This window comes from Anser brachyrhynchus (genome assembly GCF_964034855.1).
Source record: "Anser brachyrhynchus genome assembly, chromosome: 7".
Taxonomy (NCBI): domain Eukaryota; kingdom Metazoa; phylum Chordata; class Aves; order Anseriformes; family Anatidae; genus Anser; species Anser brachyrhynchus.
In genome coordinates this window covers 11,273,780-11,295,873 of record NC_137701.1, presented here as the reverse complement: position 1 = coordinate 11,295,873, position 22,094 = coordinate 11,273,780, and the positions used below count along the sequence as shown (strand labels likewise).

Below are 22,094 nucleotides of genomic sequence, written 5' to 3'. Positions count from 1 at the left end.
AACCCTTTTTAATTTCAGGGTTTTTTCCTCCATTAAAAGATCTTGAATTTTAGTCATAAAAAGATAATACTGTGAAAGCAGCAGGTATGGAGAGAAGCTAAGCATCTTTTGGAATTCAAATGCCAATGTACTGGAGGATATGTCTGCTTATTGTCACATGGCTTTATTGTAGACAAAATAACATATTGGGATTCAATTTTTCTCTGCACCTTTTTTTTTCACATTAAATTAATACTTTGTGTGGCTCTGGAGAACTTTTCAAAGTCTTCCGAACCAGACCTTTGGTTTCCTGGGGCTTCTGTCTTTCAAGCAGCTGTGAATATCTCCTAATTAGATAAATTACTTTGTAGTGGGCAGAGCCACAAAACAGGAGGTGCTGGATAAATTAAAGGGGAAAAATAGAAAAATCCATTCTCTGAAATGGAATGCCCCACTGCTTTATGACTATTACTGTTGTAAGGTTTTACATTTAAGTACCTGAGGTTTAAAATTAAATGTCTAATATAATTTGGCACTGGTAACATGAAGCCTGTGACTGCCCTCAGAGAAAATCTAGACAGCTTAGTTCAGTGTTTCAAATTGCTGTCTGCTTGATAGTGAGCGCACCGTGCGATTGGGTCACTATTTAGCTAAATACCACATGCTGTTCAGCATAATTTTAAATTCAGTAACATATTTGTCTTAAAACTTAGAAATTTAAAAAGACTGTTCTAGTAGTACATGAAAAATTAATGCTTTTTACATTTTTTTCTTACTCTTGTAAGTACTTGACAGAAGTAATTTTAGCAGCAAGAGAGAATAAAAACTGGGGGCAGTAAATCCCTGTCCAGGAACCTCTTGTGTGGATTCTTTATGGACCCAGAATTGATCTACATGTCAGATCCTGATGTAGTTTAAACTGTTTATCACCCTAATGGTGGTAGAGAGACCATGAACATCAACTTATAATCCTCCATGAAAGAAATTGGTGTTTGCAGTCAATGAAGGAGCAGCTTAGCTTTATTGATAGATTTAGAACAATTACTGCAGCTGCAACTATTGGCTGATAGGTTTTCCTGGATCGGATTGGAAGCCTGCGATTTTTTTTTATTATTTTTTTGATAAATCTTGATGGATAATTTTTTCACCAGGAATTCTCTATTGTTACTCTCTGCTGGGGAATAACAGGGTCGTCTGGTCTCAGGAGAGCCATTTGTAATCTGCTCAGGTGTCAAAGTTTGGTTCAAGACAGGGTATTTCTGTGTTACAGATGTGTCTTTGTGGCACACCTCTTAGGTCTCCTGATCGGTATAGGAAAGAAATGTACATCTGCATGATTCCTCTTCTGCACATTCAGCTCTTACTTTATTCTTTACATTCTGTTTGTTTCGCAAGCTTTCTTAGCTAGAAAAAGCAGGGCTATTCTGAGGAATCTCGGAAATGCTGGCCAGGAATACTGCTGTGAAGCATCTGAAACTTGAGCAGAAAACAGCTTTCCAATGGAAAATAAACCTAATGATTAATATTAACTAATGGTGTTGCTGCCATTAATGAAAGATGGTGCTGTCTGTCCTTCAGTCTTTACAATTTGCACATCTTTTTAAAGAACTTGAGAGACAGATCCTCAAACTTAACAACAGTGTGGTTTGTTTGTTTGTTTTTTTTAATGGAAGAAACCACAGCCAGCTGTATTAGATAGCAAAAAAATTAAGTTCACAAGACTTAACTCACAGAAAACTGAGGATGAAGAATTAGCATATTCGTTCTCTTTTTAAATGTTAAGGTTTTTAGTTTGGCTTCTGAGACTGTGCCCTGAGAAATATCAGAGTCAAGAATTTCCTTTTTTAGAGATACAATCTTAAGTGTTTTGCATGGGACGGGGATTTCTTTACTCTGGACTTCCAAACTCTCTTTTGAATTCCAGCATGATATAAAATTCTGCAGATATAAAATAAATCAAATATGTGTTTAAATATCATCCACTTAGGTTTTATCACTATACGATTGCTTCTACAGGCCATTTGATCTCTGCTGTAATTTATATAAATTGTAATACCTGGTGTCTTTTCAGTTTCTAACAGTTTGATGTTAGGGTTTATTAATGTGAAATTGAGTTCTCACTGTGCCATGGGGTATGAGAGGTCATTGGAGTGTTTATATTAATGCAGACCTTACAACTTGCCTTACTTTTCTGATCGTAAGCACTTGGAATGATTAAATGGGAGAGTCTTGTGCTGTACATTGTCGTAACACTTCCATTTCAAAACTGAACCAGAAAGCATGTTTTAGAGTTGTTTGAATTTAGTAGGCAAGTTCTTGACTAGGATAAATTACATAATTTCAAATACATTTATAGAATTTCAGAATTGTGTTAAGTGGATATAAATGGCTGAGCCTGGAAAAGCTTTTTCATCCTTTATTAAAGAGGAAATAATTAACTGAAAAGCAAATACAAAGAAAATTTCTCATTTTTCTAGCTGCTCTAGAGCTGCTCTGGTGTTTCCTGCAGTTTGTTAATATGTAATACTGTAAAACTGACCACATATAAGGAGGTATGTGTGCAAGGAGTTTACATTGCCTTCAGGAAGAGGAAGGAAAAAGGAACATTCATATACTTTTTACGCCCTTTTGTGATCAACAAACAAATCACTTCAGGGTAAACCCTGCTAACAACCACATAAACCTATTGCCTTTACTTTCTAAACAGTCTAACATGCCTCGAGGGAACCTGGGTTTTAAAGGACTGCTTTTTTAGCAATTTCAGCAAATCGGCCCTTTCAGCCTGAAGTTTCATACTCAGAAAGTTCCAGGATCACACTCCAGGTGACGTCCTTGACAAGCTCTTACCTGAAGCACCTCAGTCAAGCAGAGGGATTGCAAAATCAGTGCCTGTGCCTTTACTCAGTCTCGAGAGGGAGTAGGAAACTGTTTTCTTACAGTTCCCGTGGCACCTTCTTCCCTATTAGCTGTGGCTAATAACGTATGGCAAGAATTATCCTACAGGACTTCGAGTTTCAGATTAATTTTAGTTTATACACAGGAAGATGCAATTTTGTGACCTGTGGTTCCCTAAAATAACGTAAAGCATGCTGGGAAGAGTAATCGCAGAGCGTGGGCATGACAAATAAGTTCCTTACAATAAGAAGTTGATCTCTAACTTCATCTTTGGTTTCAAAGCCTATTACAAGTTGCTGCAGCTCACTTTTGAGAAAGAGGACAGAAATCTCCCTATTGTATTTTCCTGGTCAAAGAAATTTGCCGAGTTCCCCAAGTGGCCTGCAACCACCGCCTCGTTTAGCCTGGCCTTCACTTGCACAGAACTGGGTTGTTTCTAAGCATCACATAGCTCTTCCTAGGATCCTTACCATGAAGTGGGTGAGGTAGGGGTCTTGGTGCTCTCCCACGAGGAAGGTACTGCAGCTAGATGTTCTGTGGTGGTCTCGTAGGTTGTTTGTTGTCTCGTTTGTTGTGTTTCCATTGCAGCATGATGAACAAGAGTCTGATGATACCAAAAGCCTATCTGATATTTAAATGAGACCCTAGAAGACGTGTTGTTTCATGCTAGTTTCTATAACTCTTTAGAGGAGAAGGCAGCCATAATCACTTCAGTGCTTGGCTAGAAACGGGAGGTCAGCAAGGAAGTGTAAGTATTGTCTAATAGATCGAGAATTAGTTGAGAAGGTGGCATGTTGCCTGTGCCCAACCCGAGCTGGAAGGTAAATGGGAATTGTGAAGGAATTGTGAAGCTTCTGAAATGTGGGCAGATGTCCCTTTTCTCTTTGCAGTGAGCTTCCTTCTCCAAAGAATAAGGACAAGTTGTCTGAGAAAGGCTTCAGAGCATTAAACCAAATGATGTGGCTTGTATTTTCTGTGTACTTATTTGTTGCCCAACTGATGTGCATCAGGAAAACCTGTGCCGTCGTACAGATGAACACTGTGAGGCTGTACCACAGGCAACAGAGGCAAAACCTCTGCAATCCCCTCCTCTGGTGCAACGGGGGTTCAAACACTGCCGGCTTGCTTTCTTCTCTCAGCATGCCTTTTTAACCAGGTTATCCAGGCTGGAGCTGCAGTTCAGTGGACCTCAAACTGCCGATGAACCGTTGCCATTGGGTCCCACAGGACTCCACATCCAGCACAGAATGTATTACTACAAGATGAGCTAAAAGGATGAAATACATGAGAGCAATTCCTCAGTTGCTGTACCCGTGATGAAGGGGGAGAGATGGTGCTGATGCTTTGAGTCATCGGCAGTGAGCTGTTGCTTGCGAAAGGCTTAAACTGAGCTGCACTGAGGGTTTAGTTGAAGGATTTGGGGAACGTGGGCATTTCTGCACAACTTTGGGTTTGAACTAAATATTTCTGCACTTAGCGGTGCTAGTTAAATACTGAGTTATGTTATATGGATTTTTACAGTTCTGCAGCTCTACAGAAAACCATCTGCTTTTCCCGTTTAAGATCATCTTCTTTCCAAGCTCCCCCCACCCCCGATTAAAACATAAAGAATTGTTGCATGTTTCAATTACATCCTGTGCTTGGTTCCACAATGGCAAGAAATGTGAGTTTTCATCTTCAGATAATTTGACATTGGCAACCTCATGCTCATCTTAATCTTGTTGACAGCCTGAAGTGCCAAATGTCTGTCAATAAATTGTTTATGTGACTAAATTAACTTTGTGAGTGGAACTATAAAGCTTTGCTTTTCCCGACATTTACTTACGGATGCTTAAATGCATATTTTGCATTTAGTTTAGCTTAGAATTTAAACAGAAGTAGGAATGTGTATGGCATGTTCCATCTAATGGGAGGGGAAAAAATCTGGTTGCTGATGTTGATTAATCTGATGTGATTGTCCAGCTTTGTTCAATGAATCTGTGCCTTTTCTGCCTGTAGCTAGGTTTGGTTGTCGCACCTTCTCCTTTTGTCCCCAGTCACTCCCCACACAAGAGGGGAAAAAACAAACCTCAAACCAAAGCAGTTCTTTTTGTTATGGAGCATAAACTTTAGCCTGACAGAGTTGCGAGAACAGCGAGTGTGCTCTTGATCAGGCTTTAAGCTGCAGCCTCGGAGAATGCTGCACGTTTCTGACCTTTCGGGTGCGGGGTTAGTGTGGTGCAGTACCACTCATGGGATTTAACCATCACCAAAAGCCAGCACTTAAAAAGTAAGGAAAGGGGATACCTGGCACTGATATCACTGGAAACATGTGGCACTTTTACCTCGAGGTTGTCTTTAAATGTATATCTTCACAGCTGCCTCCTTGTCTAACAGCATCTACAAACTGGTTGTCTGTAGCACAGATGCTTGGTGTTTGTCAGATACAGCACATAAAAGTCTGTAAAATATACTTAGTTCTCTGTTCCTCTATATTACTATCTGTCAGAAGGGAGGGTTAATACTGCAGATGACTGTGCCCCTGTACAAAATGAGTTCTTCATCAGGAAAGCAGTCCTGTAATCTCATTTGTATAAAGAGGGAGTTTAATCTTTCAGATATATTTTTTGTTGTTGTTGTTTCTTGTTTAAGATTGCTTTAATCTTAAATGTTTGTAGTTTTGGAATGAGTTTTGCTGTGATCTTTCTTGGCAGGTGAGTCACCAGATGGTGTGAGATACACTATCAGCTGTGATTGTTTTTCCCAGTATCTCAGAAATAAATGTGACCTGTGGTCTTAGAGCACTGTAATAGTGACAGAGGCATCAACACATTGACTACATCCAGCAGCAGCGGGAGGACAGATCTTTTGGCACAAGCTATTAAAAGTTGAAGAGCTGCATTTGATTTACGGATGCCTATATGCATTCGGGAGTGATGTATCTTGATAAATTATAATTGCAAGGAAATAAGTGCATGAGCATGATTCACACGATATCCTACAGGAGCTTTTGAACTTACAAAACATTTTTTTTTGTGGAAAATAATATAAAATCAGAGAGAGATGTTCTCGGGTCAACCTATGGAAAAGACGTAACACTTCCCGTATTTTAGGACCTTATAATTAAGACTTAAGAGGGGAAATGAGTAAAATACCCAGATTAGAACACTTTTATTTTTCTTAACCATTTAGTTTTATCTAAATTTTATTCATCTAAATTTATATAATAACAGTAATAGAAATTTTAAATTCAGGTAAAGTTCAGAAACGTTTTAAACACAAAGTTGAGAAGGTAAAAGGTTACATATAGCTACAATTGAAGTAATTCCCAATTTCAGATTTTTTTATGTCCATACTTTTGAAGTTCAAACAGCTGCTTGTAGTAATTAGACTTCTTGTTTAATGTATGTCCAGAAGCACAGTGCTTTGTTTTGCCAGTATCTGGATGAAGTGTGTGCAAGAAACTCAGAAGATGCTTTTATTTCTTCTCAGGCTTAATGAAGTTTCTGTTCCAATTAACATGAGTGCTTGCCTCATCAAGCATGTCTGTTTGCAGTCTCGGTTTCTTTCCAGTCCAGATCACAGAGCACTGGGTACGGGGATGTTGTGTATACTTTACCTATGGAATCCAACACTTCAAAGCTTCTTCACAGTATGGACGGATCAAGGAGTGAAAGAAGCCTCTGTTAAATCTGATACACATCCCCTTCACAACCTGCTGATTGTTGGGGGACAGCTGAAGCACGGAGGCTCGGACTTCCTGCAGGTGGAAGAGCATCTCCTTTCAAGTCTGCGGGCTGTTCATTTGTTACAGTTGATATAATCCCTTAATTCAGTGATGGTGTGTGCCACCCACAGTCCACATTGATGAGGAGTATCCAGTTTACAGGTCTGTCAGTTGAGGCTGTTTGTGAGTGACTTTTCTGAGGCATGGATTTTGTGAGACCAAAAGAAGGGCCTGACTTCAGTTATCCTAAACTCTCAAAAGAGCTGGGAAAAGCTGGAAGCAGTGCTTGATGAAATTAAAAAAAAAGAAAGGTTTGTCAATAACATTTGTATCCTCTGACACATAAAAAGGAACAAGAACATAGCTTTATGTGAAGAGCAAGATGTGTTTTCCTTTTCAGCTACAGCCTGTTGTAAAAGTATGTTTGTTTTTGCCTTCAAGAGCATCGTTGGTGTTGCTGTCATTATTTCTTGTTCTTTCTGATGCTTGTGGCATGCATTACCAGGAGAGCCGTAGCCTTTTCCTACCTAGCATGATGTACTTAGCTGCCTATTTAGAATACGGCAGTTTTTCAGCTTAAGTTGGAAAATGTTAATAGTAAAAGTCTCTTGGCTTTTCCAAAACGCTGATATTCGGGCTTGTCACAGAAATCCTGTGGACTGACAGTTGAGAGTTTCCTGATCTCTTCTCAGTCACCAGTGACTGGTTTTGATGCTTGAAGTTATCCACAGGTTATGCAGACTGAAGTTTAAAGTATAAGGCTAGAGCCAGAATACATGGCTCTTTTTCTGGCTCTGAGCATTTCTTTGAAGAGAGTCAGTTTTTCCTTTATTTCAACATACGCTAAGTAAGGCACACAAGGTAAATATTTTAGTAGGAATTGGTTCAGTAAGGCATACTTTCATTATTTTCCAAGTGCCTTGAGACCTCAAGGCTCTGTTTCAAAGCAAAATGTTGATGCATGAAGTTTTTTGCAATCAGAAGACAATGCTGATTGTTAGATCAGGGCGGAGCTCTGACCCCGTCTTTGTAGTTGAGGTGAATTTATTATTCACATCATTTTGACTGAGGATATAAATTAGTATTTTTTCACACAGTCTAATATGTACTTAATCATTATCTAGCTTGTTCATCCAGGATGTATTTTTTTAGTGGTACTCCAAGTGTTTATTTTCCTTCAAATCACAGTTAATTGGGATGGTCTTGATGGGGTCACTAGGTACAACAAACAGCATTTGGTAATTGTTGCTGAGTATCTACCTGGCTTCGGAGGTTTCAAGGCCATCAAAACCAAGTGGCAGAGAGACTAGCCAACACGTGTCCTGGGATCAAACCAGGAGATTCTGCCCTAAAACCAATTCACAGCCATATGTCTGCCTTCAAAAGGACCATCCATCCGTCATTGTCATTGGGGTGGCTAGGAGCTAGTTACCTGAATGAGCTAATCCCCGGGGCAGTTGTCTTTCGTAACACTCCTCACCTCTCCATTTTGTATGAAGGTGACAGGTGGGAGAAACAATCCCTATAGCACCATCCACGCTGCTGTAGCAGTTCAGGGTGACACCATGTAAGAATCATATCCATCTTCTCCACAGATCTGAGCCTGCCCAGCAAAATCATGATGCTAGAGAATCAGACATCCCTTATATATCTAGACTGTAAATCCATTCAATGAGAGCCAGGACATTGGTTTGCCTTGGGATGTGGTGGCATCCATGTAAGACTTTTTCTATTTTGTTGTCCTTACATATCCAAACAGCTCGTCACGTTTGGTCTTTCCACAGGGCATATTCAGCAAACATACAGCTAGTCTTCACTGCTTTTGCTCGTCACTGCATTGGCAACGTAGTGGGTTCACTTAGGGAAAGATGCTTCCTCTCCTTGTATATCAGGTCATAAATTTCTCCTGGACACAAGGAGCTCGCTTCATGAGATGGCTTTGAAAGGAAGTTAACTGGATGTGGTTTCCCCTTTTCTTGCTAGCAGCGCGTAGATTTCTAGGGAGCAAACGTGCTTTGCTAGCGCAGTAATACATTGCTCCTTAGGAGGGAAAATGTAGTGAGCAATGTTCTTTTTTTTCCTTTTTTTTTTAAGTACTGTGTTGCGTTCTTTGCTTTCATGCATCCTTTGTGATGGCCAGACATTGCACATTAGTAGGAAATGAACTAGAGGTAACTTTGTCTTTCCTTCAGATAAGAAAGATTCTAACAAGTGTCTTACTATCCTTGAAATTATTGAAGCCAGTCCTTCCGATGTATGTGCCATAGTGTGATGAGACTAACTTTCTCTCTCAAGTCTGTGGATTATGTCCCTTGCTTGTCGCAAAGTGGCTTATTAGGCTGCCAAGTGGAAATGATCCTTTCATGCCAAACATGCCTTCAGGTCTGCTTTGCGTGAGGCATGCTAAGATGTATCAAAAGCCAGAACCTCCAAAAGTAGGGAAATCTTTTTTGTCAAGAAGGAACCTTTGTTTTTCTTATTTAATTGAAATTGCCATTAAAGGAGAGGAGATGGTAACTTGGGCATTCAGTGGGGCTTTCTGTACATGACAGGATAGCTTTGTGATTTACAGGCTCTAGACATAAGGCTGGAAAAATGGTAGACGCCGTGGAAAGAGAATACTCCTGAGGCTCTTTCATCTCCATCCTACAGTTCTGCTCAGAGCTTCCTTTTAATTTCTTTCAGTGCAGCAGGTTAATTTAAGCCCTCAATAGCTTGAATGTCCGAGCTAAATCCAGCTAATCAATGACCGGATGTGCCCGATTTCTGCCGAAGGTGTGAGCTGGGTGTACTTGAAAAATATTTGCATTTTTTCCCGTATGCTAAAATCTTATGTCACCCCTTCTCCCCCACTCACAAATGTTTATCATCGTCTGCAGGCTTCTGCCGAGCTGCACTTTTGACAGGTTTTTAATGTCAGCCCTGTACATCCGTGCCTGGCTCCAGCCTTATGCAGTCATTGTGCAATTGCAGCATCCCTTTAACTTCAGTTTGAGGCAGAGTAGGAATATAAAGAACTTGATAGAACATTTATGGTAATAGCTGTAAAGAGAAGCTGTAGAGCATTGGATTTCACAGCCAGAAAAATCTCAGCTCAGGGAAATAGGTCTGAAATACAACTACAGATGGTTTTAGTCTATTGCTTCTCCGTTTAAATAAAAGGATTGCTTTTCTCGCCTCTATTTAAAACACATGTGTAGAAGATGAAAGTGTCCAGCTATTTTTTTTATTATTCAGTCCACCAGCTACCGACATCTTTGGCTTATTTCATTTCAACACTAATAGCATAGTAAAAGTTCTGAAACACGCTCGTTGGATTCAGCCTTCCTTGGGTCGTGGCAAAGATTCCTGCTGCAGCCAGAGCTGTTGCTGTTGTTTTCGTCATCAGTGCTTTCTTTCTCTGTTGAACCTGGCGATGTTAATTGTGTTGCTGCTTCTGCTCTTTAATTGATCCCATTCACCGTTCCTGCTTTTGTGTAACGTCTGACTTCTTGTCACTTCGGAAAATCAAAAACCCAAATTAATCAATCTCCAGCCTCTTGGGAATAAGGCCGCATTAGGGAGCTGGGCTTGACAAAAAGTCTAATTTCACTTTGAAAGCCTGTTGGAAAATTTTAACAAGAAGATGCAAGAAAAATGTAAACCAGATCAAGCTTGACTTTGGTCTGTGGAGAATAATATCACCTGTTGAGTTTGTTTCAAGTTTTTGTAAATAGGTGATTTGACAAAAATATAAAATAAATCAAAAGACACAAAGATAGAAAAGGTCAGAATATCCTTGTTTCCACTTTAAATCGTTACACAAGAGAGAAAAGGTTGTGTGTGTGTGAGAGAGAATAGGAGCCGTGGGCCAAAGACGAAGCTTCATTCTCACACTTTTGTATCTCAGCTCAGCCTTTGTGCTGTGCTATTCCTGTACAATTTATGTTGCCCGTTTTCCTCAAACTTAGGTCCCCCCCTGTCTTTTTGCCCTGGCTTGGGGCACTCCCTCCTGCTTTTTGTTCCTAATTTCTCCCCCTTCTCAAATCCAGCAGGGCTCTTGCGATGTCCTTAGTACAAACGGAGTTGTCTTTGGGATGTTTGTGGAGTGTGTTCCCCGGAGGAGAGCTTATAAGGGAATAAGAAGTGGGATTTTTGCGAAATATTAACTTTTACAAACATTGTATAGTACTGAGAGAGGCTATCAGACGTGTTTCAGATGGCAAATAAAGTGCAGTACAACAGCACAGCCCTTGAGACTCTGCCGAGGATTGCTTGATTTCTTTTTTCATTTAATGTTCCATCTCATAATTCTGGATTGCAGTTTTAGACAACGTATTTCTTCCCTTCTGCCTCTCATTTCTCCTACCAGTATTTGTCGTAATTGAATGGAATTTCTTTTATGACTATAATTAAAAAATGCATCTAGGAGAGAGGCAGGCAAGGAACTTGGTTTGCATAATAACAGCTGCATTGGCTTTTTTTGGTTTTGTAATTTCTACCAAATGAGTGATGGACTTGAACAAGGAGACCCTTATACTACGTGTCATGCACTTACAAAGAAAAATCACCACTCGAATAACAGAGTGATCTTTTTTGATATCCCATCTCTTGGTAACTTGAGGATAGCAAGCTTCACTTGTTGCTCCAGAGCATGGAGTGAGATACTGGATTTTTTAAAAGGGCCTCGAATAGCTTGCGTAGATGCAGACTTACTCTCAGTATTTGGTACATTGACTATTCTACCACTTTTTCTGGAATGAGCACCTATATCTTGTCATAGCATTTTGCTTAGCACATCTCCCACTCCTTGGTATAAGTCTGTTGGTGTTTCTTGAACGTAAAGCTATAAACTCACATTTTGTCATTGGCATGGGACGTCACCAAACGTGCATGTGAAAGCCATGGTGCCCTCCTGAAGGCATCACGAGTGTGTGGAGGTGAACCACGAGGGCCCGTGCTACACCAGCTCTTAGAGGTGAGCCTTGTTGAACTGCTCCAGGCCTGCTGCTCGGCACTGGGGAGGGACGGGAGAGGCCCCATCCTTCTCAGCCAGCTTCTGCACGTGCACCCAGCTGCAGGTGATGGCTGCAGTGCGACAATGCTCCATTCTGCAGGACACGACACTTCAGTGGTGTTGCTGCACATCATTTACAAACCTGGCACGGCAGTTCGGGAGCAGAGGGTGTGCTGGTCGGCATAACTGGCTCCCAGCAACGTGGCAAGGAGAGAATTTTGTCCTTAATGCTGTGTAATACAGACATACACCCTGCAGATGATGACCATCATCGAGTAAAGCTGCCCGTACAGTCCATCAAAAACTGCAAAGCTAATGATGGGCTGGGCAGATAATCGTGGGAGAGTTAATTGTAAGGTTCGATATGCCATCTTGTCAGCAGAGATAAGTTGTCACGTTTTCCACTTGAGCTGAAACTAAATGATTGTAAAATAAGTTATGAGTGTCCTTGGGCCTGTCTGCCAGAATGATGGCTAAGAATACATTCCTGGCCCATCAGTCTCAAGCAGCCTGCTTGATATTTATGCGAACTGAATGTTATTTTATTCCCCCTCTAGTCATGCTTGTCAGCTTCCAGAGTGAAAAGTGAAACTGCTTCTTTGACTCATACTTCAAGTATTGAAGCTCGGAGAGGCTGCAGATTGTTATTATTATTGCTAGTATTATATATTTTTTTGGGTGTGCGTTGAACATTGATGCCCGATTGGGAAGAACTAATGGCTGACATTGAATGTACAGGATGGCTGCAAAACAGCCCATCCCAGCCCAGTGAGACGCGTCTTATGAGTGCTCGTGCCTCTGTCAAAGCTGGTTTAGATGTGGAGTAATGAGGCGCTTGCTTTTTTAATTTGGCGTGCCTTTTTCTTTTCCTTTTTTTATATTTAATAGCGCCGGCAGTGGTCGTCTGTTCTCACGCGTGGTAATTGATACAAAATAAAATGCATTATTTGTATTCAGTCAGGAGTATGAAATTGCTTTCAGCGGGCTGAAGCCTGAACTCATTTACAGTTTTCCGAAGCAGGGCTTTCAGGAGCCCTCTTTTCAATTTGAAGAATACCTTGTCAGGCAAGAGAAGTAGTCGGAAATGGGAAAGCACGGCGTGTAAGCCTAGCACGTTTTGATTGCTCATATTTTAAGCTGGTGGAATGTTAAATAACTCCCATCTCCAAAGGGTGGTCTGGGAAGCTGGGATGGAATGCGGGGCGTTCATGCACCAACAGCATCAGCTCGGCACCCACATACGAGCGATGCGTTCCCCTCCTGGTTAGGGGGAGGGAATACCTCGGGCTCTCCCCATCAGCACGGTGTGACCCAAGGACAGCAGGTTATTACCAGGTTGTTATTCCATGGAAAGGGCTGCAGAGCATGAGGATTTACCGTTGTAGGATAATTCTTCGGGTCCGCAGCGCGAGTAGTTGGACTGCACGTTTATAAGCATCGTCGTTTTTCAGAGCTCATAAACAGGTTTTGTTTGTGTAATTTATAGCCCGGAAATTGGAGTAAGCTGCAGTAAGCACACAGGTTTACATGAGTATTTTTTTTTAACAAGGAAGGGTTTTGGAGGATGCCCCTCCGTGTATTACCGGGGGGGCTTGCAGATGTACACAGAGCTGTTACGAATTTGCCTTTTTTTGGAAATCTGACTATAGCTTACAAAAAGCTCTCAACCATTGTGCCTGTAAGAGTGCTGAAAAATACACTCTGCAGTTTTGTGGCAGAGTGTGGTTTCTTCTCCATTTCGCAGGTCCTGCTCAGGGCATCATGATTGACGTTCAGGTTGTCATACAATGATGAACGCAGCACATGTACTCCGGCCCCGCAGATGGGAGCGCTGGCAAACTTAGGCATGCAGCTCCAATATTTGGGAGCAGCCTTTTGAAAGGCATGGGGAAGACTGGTAGAGATGAATTTTCCTGGATGTTTTCTCCCCCTGAGTAAAATGGGATAATTTTTTTTTTTTAAGTGAAAGCTGAGAATTAGAGGCCTGTCCGTGTGCTACATTGCCCATATTTTCTGAGGGGGGAAAGTGAAGCATTTTTGAGAAATTATATTATATTCTTGCTGGCATACTCTCTGGAATTTGTCCGTGATATTTATGAATATCCGGTGTGATATATCCGGTGTGTTTTTCTTGATTTAGCAAGCAAATTAAAATCAACAAGACACAGTTTTCTACCACAGATGAGCAGCACCTTGCAGTATCCAACTCTGCAGTTGACCTGTCTCAACATGAGAATTTTCATTTCATTGCTGCAAAATTTGATGGTTTTTCATTTTATTTTGTTTTTAAGTGCCCAATGTAGGAAGTCTTCCTAAGTCTCTATGGAGGAAAATATTTAGACCTGGAAGTAATGAACTTGCGTCCTTGTTCATGCCTCTGTGTTGCTGTCATCCTCTTGTGAATCTCCTCTTCTTTCAGTGTAAGGGAGTAAAAGGCGCCAGTATCCCCTTTGCCAAGTACATGCTGAGAACGGGCTTGGATTCTCATCAGGGTTTGCCTTCCTCTCCACTTGGAGAGGTGGTAAAGCTTTTCAGGATAACTGCTTTCAGCATTTCTTGTTCCTATACTTAAAAATCTCCTGTACAAGTATATACTTCCCTTTTTGGGTAAATACTTGGTTATTGGTTTCAGAATAGGAGGCATAGGGGAAAAGAACAAAAATCCTTACTATAAAGGTTATGGATGGACTTTGATTTGGGCCTCATTGACAGCCAATTAACTATATAATACGTCCTGCACCAATAGCTTACAGCACAACTTTAATAAAACTTATTAAATAAACTTTAAAACAATAAATAGATGTTTATTTGCCAAATTGACATTTGTACAGGGATTTAACTACTCAAAGAATAAAATGAAAAGCTACTTTTTAAATAGTTTCTGACTTGACATTTTTGTAATATCTGAATTCATCTGAAGTGCAGCCCTGGTTTGGTGTCTAACCAAGGTTCTGGAAACAGCTTCCTTTTAAATAATATCCAGCACATCAAGTAAAGTATAGGAAGTTACTTGAAATTAATATATATTGAAATGTGTTTAGCACTAATCACAGCCAGAAAATCATTTGCTATTAAACTAAAATCACATTGCCAGCCTTGGGGAAAAATACTAAATTAAGGTTACTTGAGTACTTGCTATGTAAAAGAACTCAGGCGGTGACTAAAACTTCAAGTACATCCTCATTTGCTAAATTTTTGTTAAATATTGCTGTTAGATGTTTCTTGACTGAAAAAGAGAGAGAACTAGCTGTGTTTCTTGCAATTGTTCTTAATATCACAGATCACAGAATCGAAGGGGTTGGAAGGGACCTCGAAGGATCATCTGGTCCAACCCCCCTGCCAATGCAGGTTCCTTAGAGCATGCTGCCCAGGTAGGCGTCCAGACGGGCCTTGAATATCTCCAGAGAGGGAGACTCCACAACCTCCCTAGGCAGCCTGTTCCAGTGCTCTGTCACCCTCACAGTGAAGAATTTCTTTCACATGCTGTTGCGGAACTTCCTGTGCTCTGTCTTGTGGCCATTGCCCCTTGTCCTATCCCCACAAACCACTGAGAAAAGGTTGGCCGAATCCCTCTGTCTCCCACACCTCAGGCATTTATACACATTGATGAGATCCCCTCTCAGTCTTCTTTTCTCCAGGCTGAACAAACCCAGGTCTCGCAGCCTTTCCTCATAGGGAAGATGCTCCAGGCCCCTTATCATCTTTGTGGCCCTCCGCTGGACTCTTTCCAGGAGATCCCTGTCTTTTTTGTACCGGGGAGCCCAGAACTGGACACAGTACTCCAGGCGAGGCCTGACCAGGGCGGAGTAGAGGGGGAGGATCACCTCCCTTGACCTGCTGGCCACGCTCCTTTTAATGCACGCCAGGATCCCATTGGCCCTCTTGGCCACGAGGGCACACTGCTGGCTCATGGTCAACCTGTCGTCCGCCAGGATCCCCAGGTCCTTCTCCTCAGAGCTCCTCTCCAGCAGGTCGTTCCCCAGCCTGTACTGATACATGTGGTTGTTCCTTCCCAGGTGCAGGACTCTACACTTGCTCTTATTAAACCTCATTTGGTTTATTCCTGCCCATCTCTCCAGCCGGTCCAGGTCTCGCTGAGTGGCGGCACAACCTTCTGGCGTGTCAGCCACTCCTCCCAGCTTTGTGTCATCAGCGTTCTTGCTGAGGGCAGACACTATTCCCTCATCAAGGTCGTCGATGAAGATGTTGAACAAGAGTGGACCCAGCACCGACCCCTGGGGAACACCGCTAGTCATAGTCACAGGTCTCCAGCCGGACTCTGCGCCACCGATCACCACCCTCTGAGCTCAGCCAGTCAGCCAGTTCTCAAACCACCTAACTGTCCACTCCTCTATCCTATACTTTCTCAGCTTTGCTATCAGGATGTCATGGGAGACAGTATCGAAAGCCTTGCTAAAGTCAAGGTAGATGACATCCACTGCTCTCCCCCCATCTACCCAGCTGGTGATGCCATCATAGAAGGCAACGAAGTTGGTCGAGCACGACTTCCCCTTGGTGAATCTATGCTGACTACTCCTCATAACATTCTTTTCTTCCAATTTCTTGGAGATGACATCCAGAACGAGCTGTTTCAACACCTTTCCGGGGACAGAAGTGAGACTGACTGGCCTGTAGTTTCCCGGATCCTCCTTCTTGCCCTTCTTGAAGACCAGAGTGACATTGTCTATCCTCCAATCTTCAGGCACCTCTCCTGTTCTCCAGGACCTTTCAAAGATGATAGAGAGCAGTTCGGCAATCACCTCTGCCAACTCCCTTAGCACACGTGGATGCATCCCATCGGGACCCATGGATTTGTGTGTGTTGAGCCCACTCAGGTGCTCCCCAACTACCCTCGGGTCAACCACGGGGGAGCCCTCCATTTCCCAGCCCCTTTCTCCCCCCACCAGGGTCAAGGAGTCCCAGGGGGGAGTCCTTGAAGCAAAGACTGAAACAAAGAAAGCATTCAGTATCTCCGCCTTCTCGGCATCTCCCATTACCAGGACACCCCCCTCATTCAGCAAGGGACCTACATTATTCCTAGTCTTCCTTTTACTGTTTACATGCTTAAAAAATCCCTTCTTATTATCTTTTATCTCTTTTCCAAGCCTCATCTCTAGGTGGGCTTTAGCCTTCCTCATCATGTCCCTGCAGGCCCTGACAACACTTATATACTCTTCCCGAGAAGACAGGCCCTTTTTCCACATTTCATAGACCTTCCTCTTCCTTTTGATCTTATCGATTAGCTCCTTGCTCATCCATGCAGGTTTCCTGCCCCCCTTCCCTGATTCCCTACTCTTAGGGATGCACCAGTCCTGAGCTTGGAAGAAGTGCTGTTTAAATGTAGCCCAGCTCTCACAAGCACTCTTGCCTTCTAGCAACCTAGCCCAGGAGATACTTCCAAGCAGGTCCCGGAAGAGGTCAAAGTTGGCTCTTTGAAAGTCCAGGGTAGCAATCCTGCTTTTAGCCTTACTTCTTCCACCAAGTTCCATCTTGAACTTCACCATCTTGTGGTCGCTGCATCCCAAGCTGCCCCCAACCTTCACATCCCTAACAAGCCCCTCCCTGTTGGTAAGGACAAGGTCCAGAAGCACCCCCCACCTCGTCAGCTCCTCCATCACCTGTGTCAGAAAATTGTCTTCAACACGTTGTAGGAACCGTTTGGACTGTGCGTGCCTGGCCGAGTTGCTTACCCAGCAGATGTCTGGATGATTGAAGTCCCCCATGAGAACCAGCGCCCGTGATCGTGAGGCTACTACCAGCTGTTTGTAGAAGGCCTCATCGACCACGTCTTCCTGATCTGGTGACTTGTAGTACACCCCCACAACAGTGTCTCCCATACCAGCCCACCCCTTAATTCTCACCCACAAGCTCTCCACTTGTCCTTCACCCTCCCCCAGGTGGAGCTGGGTACACTCTAATTGCTCCCTCACATAAAGGGCAACCCCACCCCCTCGCTTCCCCAGCCTGTCTCTCCTGAAAAGGACGTAGCCCTCCATGACAGCGTTCCAGTCATGCGAGCTGTCCCACCAAGTCTCTGTGATCGCAACGAGATCGTGGCCCTGCAACCGAACGTAGATTTCGAGCTCATCCTGTTTATTTCCCATGCTCTGCGCATTGGTGTACAGGCACTTGAAGGAAGCAGCGGGCACAGTTACCTCTGGAGGGGTGCAAGAAGAAGATTCCGGATGGGGTATCGGGATCATTACCATCTCTGAGGAGCCCTCAGACAATCCTATGGGACAAGTCAGAGGTGCTTCCCTTCTGCCTTCAACAGTGACAGCAGTGACAACTTCCCCCAGCCCTTCTCTGTCACTTGTAGCTCCCCTCCCTTCCCCCATCAAACCTAGTTTAAAGCCCTGGTAACCAGTCCAGAGAGCGTGCTCCCCAACACACTTGTGCCCCACTTGCTGAGTCGGAGGCGCTCATCAGCCCACATACCCAGCTTCTCAAAGGACTGACCGAGATTGAAATACCCAAATCCCTGGTCTGGACACTACCCCCTCAACCAGTCATTTACCTGTCCCGTTCTCCTCCGTCTTTCTGGGTCCCAGCCACCCAGTGGGAGGACAGAGGAGAACTCTACCTTAATATCCTTTTGGTTCATATCAAGATACATGTGGGTTTTGAGATTTATTTTTTTTTTCACTTCTTAGGGGGTAAGAGATGCTGAGGATCACAGTTCCAGTGCATATCAGTTGATGTGCTCCTTTTGGGTTTTATGCTAGCAAAGAAATGAGAAGATTGGTTCGTTGTTTATTAAAAATGCACGACCTGTCTGAGTTGGCCTTTGCTTCCTTTGTCACTTTGATATCAAGCAGAGTGGCAGGGAGTGCTTGATCCACTGATCTGTCTGTCCTCAGCCTGGGGGAAGTCTGCTGGTGCCTGTTACAGTCCTTTGCACCGAGATCCAACAGAGAGCTCGGTTGGTCTGCGTGGATGAAAACTCCTTGGTTATTGGACAGCAAGTTTGTCCTGGGGCATGCTGTGGCCCTAGAGAGGAGGGATTTTACTTTGTGCTACTCAGAAGGTATTATTATAGTGTATTACTGCCAGCCATTACATGGGCCACGGAGTGGACTGCGGGTCTCTGCTTATGAGCAAGGGGAATCATCAGCCTTTTATTTTTATTTGGTTTTATGGGCTACTTCATGGGGATGGGTGAAAATTACTTGGTCGTTAGGACTTAAAACTGTGCTATGTTGTGCTACCATAGAAAATACAGTGGGAAACTAAACAAGCTACTGAACGTGGGTTTTTTTGCTTGTTGGGAGCATGTAATAAGTGACCTGTTACCGCACAATATTAATTGTACCAGGCATATGTGAGATGCGCACATGGAAGAAGAGAGTTGTTTTTCCACCTTGATTACTTCTACCACCTCATCTATGTGTGTCTGTCTCTAATATTAAACAAAAGCAGATAGTGAGCGTAGAGTGGTTGTTGTGGTGTCTGTACCATTTTGTATTAAACTGTCCTAGCACTACATGAGTAACTTTGAGGGTTAGTAAGATTTTTTTAAGAAAGAGCAACTGACAGTAATAAAGCAATTTCCAAGTTGCGTATTTGTACCTTTTTGCAAAAGTAATGGATATTGTTAGAGGCTCTCCTGTAGTCATTGGAAGCCAATGAGCTCAAGAGGTTAGCTGCTAACAGACAGTAAGGGGTTATATCTTGGATTCTAGAATCATTAATTTAAATGATGCAGTATTTTTCCTTTTTTTTTTTTCCCCAAACTGCAGATACCGGGTTAGGAGATTCTGTGTGTTCAAGCCCAAGTATATCTAGTACAACCAGCCCCAAACTTGATCCGCCTCCTTCACCTCATGCCAACAGAAAGAAGCATCGCAGGAAGAAAAGCACCAGCAATTTCAAAGCTGATGGTATCTCAGGCACAGCTGAAGGTAAGCTTACTGGAAGGTCTGAATTTAGATAATATTTTGTCATTTGTTCCAAAGGGCATTGTTAAGTACGACCCAACTGTGTTGTTGGTTTTGCATACAGAAGTTAAACAAAATTATATTTAAACAGATAAATTAAAGACGGATCTTCTAATGATGAAGCTCAGTGATATGAGATGTCACATGACAGTGAATTCTGCTGTCTGAAACATGTTTGGAACCAATTTTTTTAATTAAAAAAGTCTCCCCAGGCTGATATGGAGCATCATTAGTGGTAAAGGTAAGGTACAGGCATACTTGTAAGGTTTAAAAAGAAAGAAGTCAGATTCACTCAGCCTATACATCACGTTAGAATTTGTATATTTTCTCAGTGTTATTAAATCTAGTGTTACCTCTTCTGCTTAGACACATCTTGTGCTCTAGAATCGTGAATGCTTCTGATGCCCCTTATTGTTTGAATATTCAGCTGCTCAGGGAAAGATTATGTTATTTGAGGATAAAAAGGAAAGGGGAGAGTTTAAATGTTTGGGTTCTTTTATAAGAACCAGAAAGCAAAAGCCAGAAAGAACTTCTTTTTTTCCCTTAGTTTAGCTTACTATTTCCAACATGAGCACTGCTATAGCTGTTCAATGCCTTTCTGAAGGAGTAACAATGTGTACAGTGGCCAGATATGATATAAAACATGCTTGTATCTTTAGAAAAGAAGAAAAGAAACATGCTAGGATTCAGCCAAAAGAGCTCCAGAAAAAAGATGAACAAGGGTAGTTGGAAAGCTTAGAAACTGGGGAGTCAACATATAGGAGAGATGAAAAAGGGAGACAATGGAATAACCTTGTTGGAAAAAGGGGAGTGTTAAGTAAGAAAAAGATGTGGTTGTAAGCATTGGAGAGTAAAAAAATAAAAAAAACAGCTAATTCAGTATCAAAGAGTGTTGGAACAAGTTCTGAGAAAAGGATGACAATTGCAGACAGCTGAAGAGGCATTAAAAATAGATGTGATAATAGTATACAACTGAGAAGGGGCATGTTAACTACTACTTCGTCATCCTTGTTTTCCATTTATTTAATTTCCCGATTGCACTTCTATCACATACAGAATTTATTTCTCAGCTATCTATACAAATCTTTTTAAAAAAAAAAAATCAGCCTTTTTCATAATAGCTCCTGTTGTGTTCTCTTTCCAGTCATTTAACTATCTTTGCTGTTAGTTTCCCCCCCTAGCTATGGCCTGCAGCCAAATTTTATTTTAAACTTCCATTTTTAATTTATCCTTTTTTTTAAACAATCCCCTTTACACCACTTATTTTCATACCTCAGTGGCAAGTTACAGAGGGGATTTTTCAGAGCACTCACCATTTGTCCACGCGTATTTTGTGGAAGTCAATATGAATCAAGACCAGCTGGGTATCAAAAGCCTTTGAAAATCTCTTTCTAAGTAGTTAATGCATGTATGTTTTCTTTCTCCTGGTGAGCTTATTTTCACAAGTCACTGGAGCCTGAGCCTGTGTGGTCCTGGTCTGCAGGGAGACTTTTGAAGCACAGCAAGTAGTCGGGAATTTGCAGTTGTTGTGCACCTTGCCCTGAAATCCCTCTTCTGATTGGAGTGAGGAGTACGGGGCTCCTTTATCTGTCTGTTTTCTCTTGCTCTTCTCCTTCTCTTCCAGCATCTTAACATGCTGGTCTGAAATCCTTTTACAATAACTTTACAAAACTGCCTCACTTCATATAAATGGGATAAACATGCTTTGAGAAGGGCAAGGACTAACTGATGAGCAACACCAAATCTTACATGGGCAGTTCTTAAAAGTAGCCGTGAGTGCCAACATCTGCTATTACAGCCTTTCTATCTTGACATCAGCACGTTAGTTTTTGTTGACCTGCCCTATCATGCTGCATGTCTTCTGCCATGGGCACCCTTTGGGGTTCACAGTTGCCTGAGTGGTTTTAAGCTGTCTTGGGTGGGCCACAGCAGTTATTAAATTCTTTTATCTTTGAAATATCTCAGAGCACAACCCAGTGAAAAACTACTGATGGCCACAAGAATATAATTACAGCTGTATACACAGCCATGTTTGAGAGGAACTCTGGGCACGTTCAACAGGTGACTAATCTTCCTGGCCTTTGAATTCGTAGCAAGGTTGGAGGAGATGGTTAGGACAACCAGCATTATCTGCCAACAGCGAAGGAGAAGCAATGACACCTGCTTGAGCTCCCTGCCCCTTGAGAAGAAGGGTGTCTCAGAAAAACAAGTACATATTGTAGATGTCCGTAAAGTACTTTCTATAAAGACTAACAAAGGAAGGAGAGGTGGTTTTGTTGTTTTGTTCTGTGAGTGCTCATGTTAGTGCAGGCCAAGAGTCATGTTTGGTAGACTTTGTTGTTGACCATAGTGGTAGTGTTGATCTCTTTGAGGTTGCAGTGATGCTGAGCAATGGGAATACTTCCAGTCCCGGGACAACCTGTGTCACAAGCCAGCCTGCTGCTAGGGCAGGGTAGTCAGATGCTTCAGGTTGTTACATGTTTTTCTCCAAGGTGGGGAAAGTAACATTTTCATGACTGTCTCGTGATGTGCAGTAGTTTTCAGGTCAGTAATTCAGGCTTTTCTCAGGAAAGGCTGAGTT

General features: G+C 42.4%; 1 protein-coding gene across 15 annotated transcripts in view; it reads left to right on the top strand.

The window, feature by feature from the left end:
* Positions 1 to 22,094, top strand: part of AGAP1 (ArfGAP with GTPase domain, ankyrin repeat and PH domain 1) — a 373,475-nt gene that overhangs the window by 257,213 nt on the left and 94,168 nt on the right. For all 15 annotated transcript variants that reach the window (XM_080600161.1, XM_080600158.1, XM_080600167.1 and 12 more), the window contains one exon: positions 19,316 to 19,477. In XM_080600161.1, coding sequence (XP_080456287.1) covers positions 19,316 to 19,477 — 162 coding nt within the window. The remainder of the gene's footprint in view (positions 1 to 19,315; positions 19,478 to 22,094) is intronic.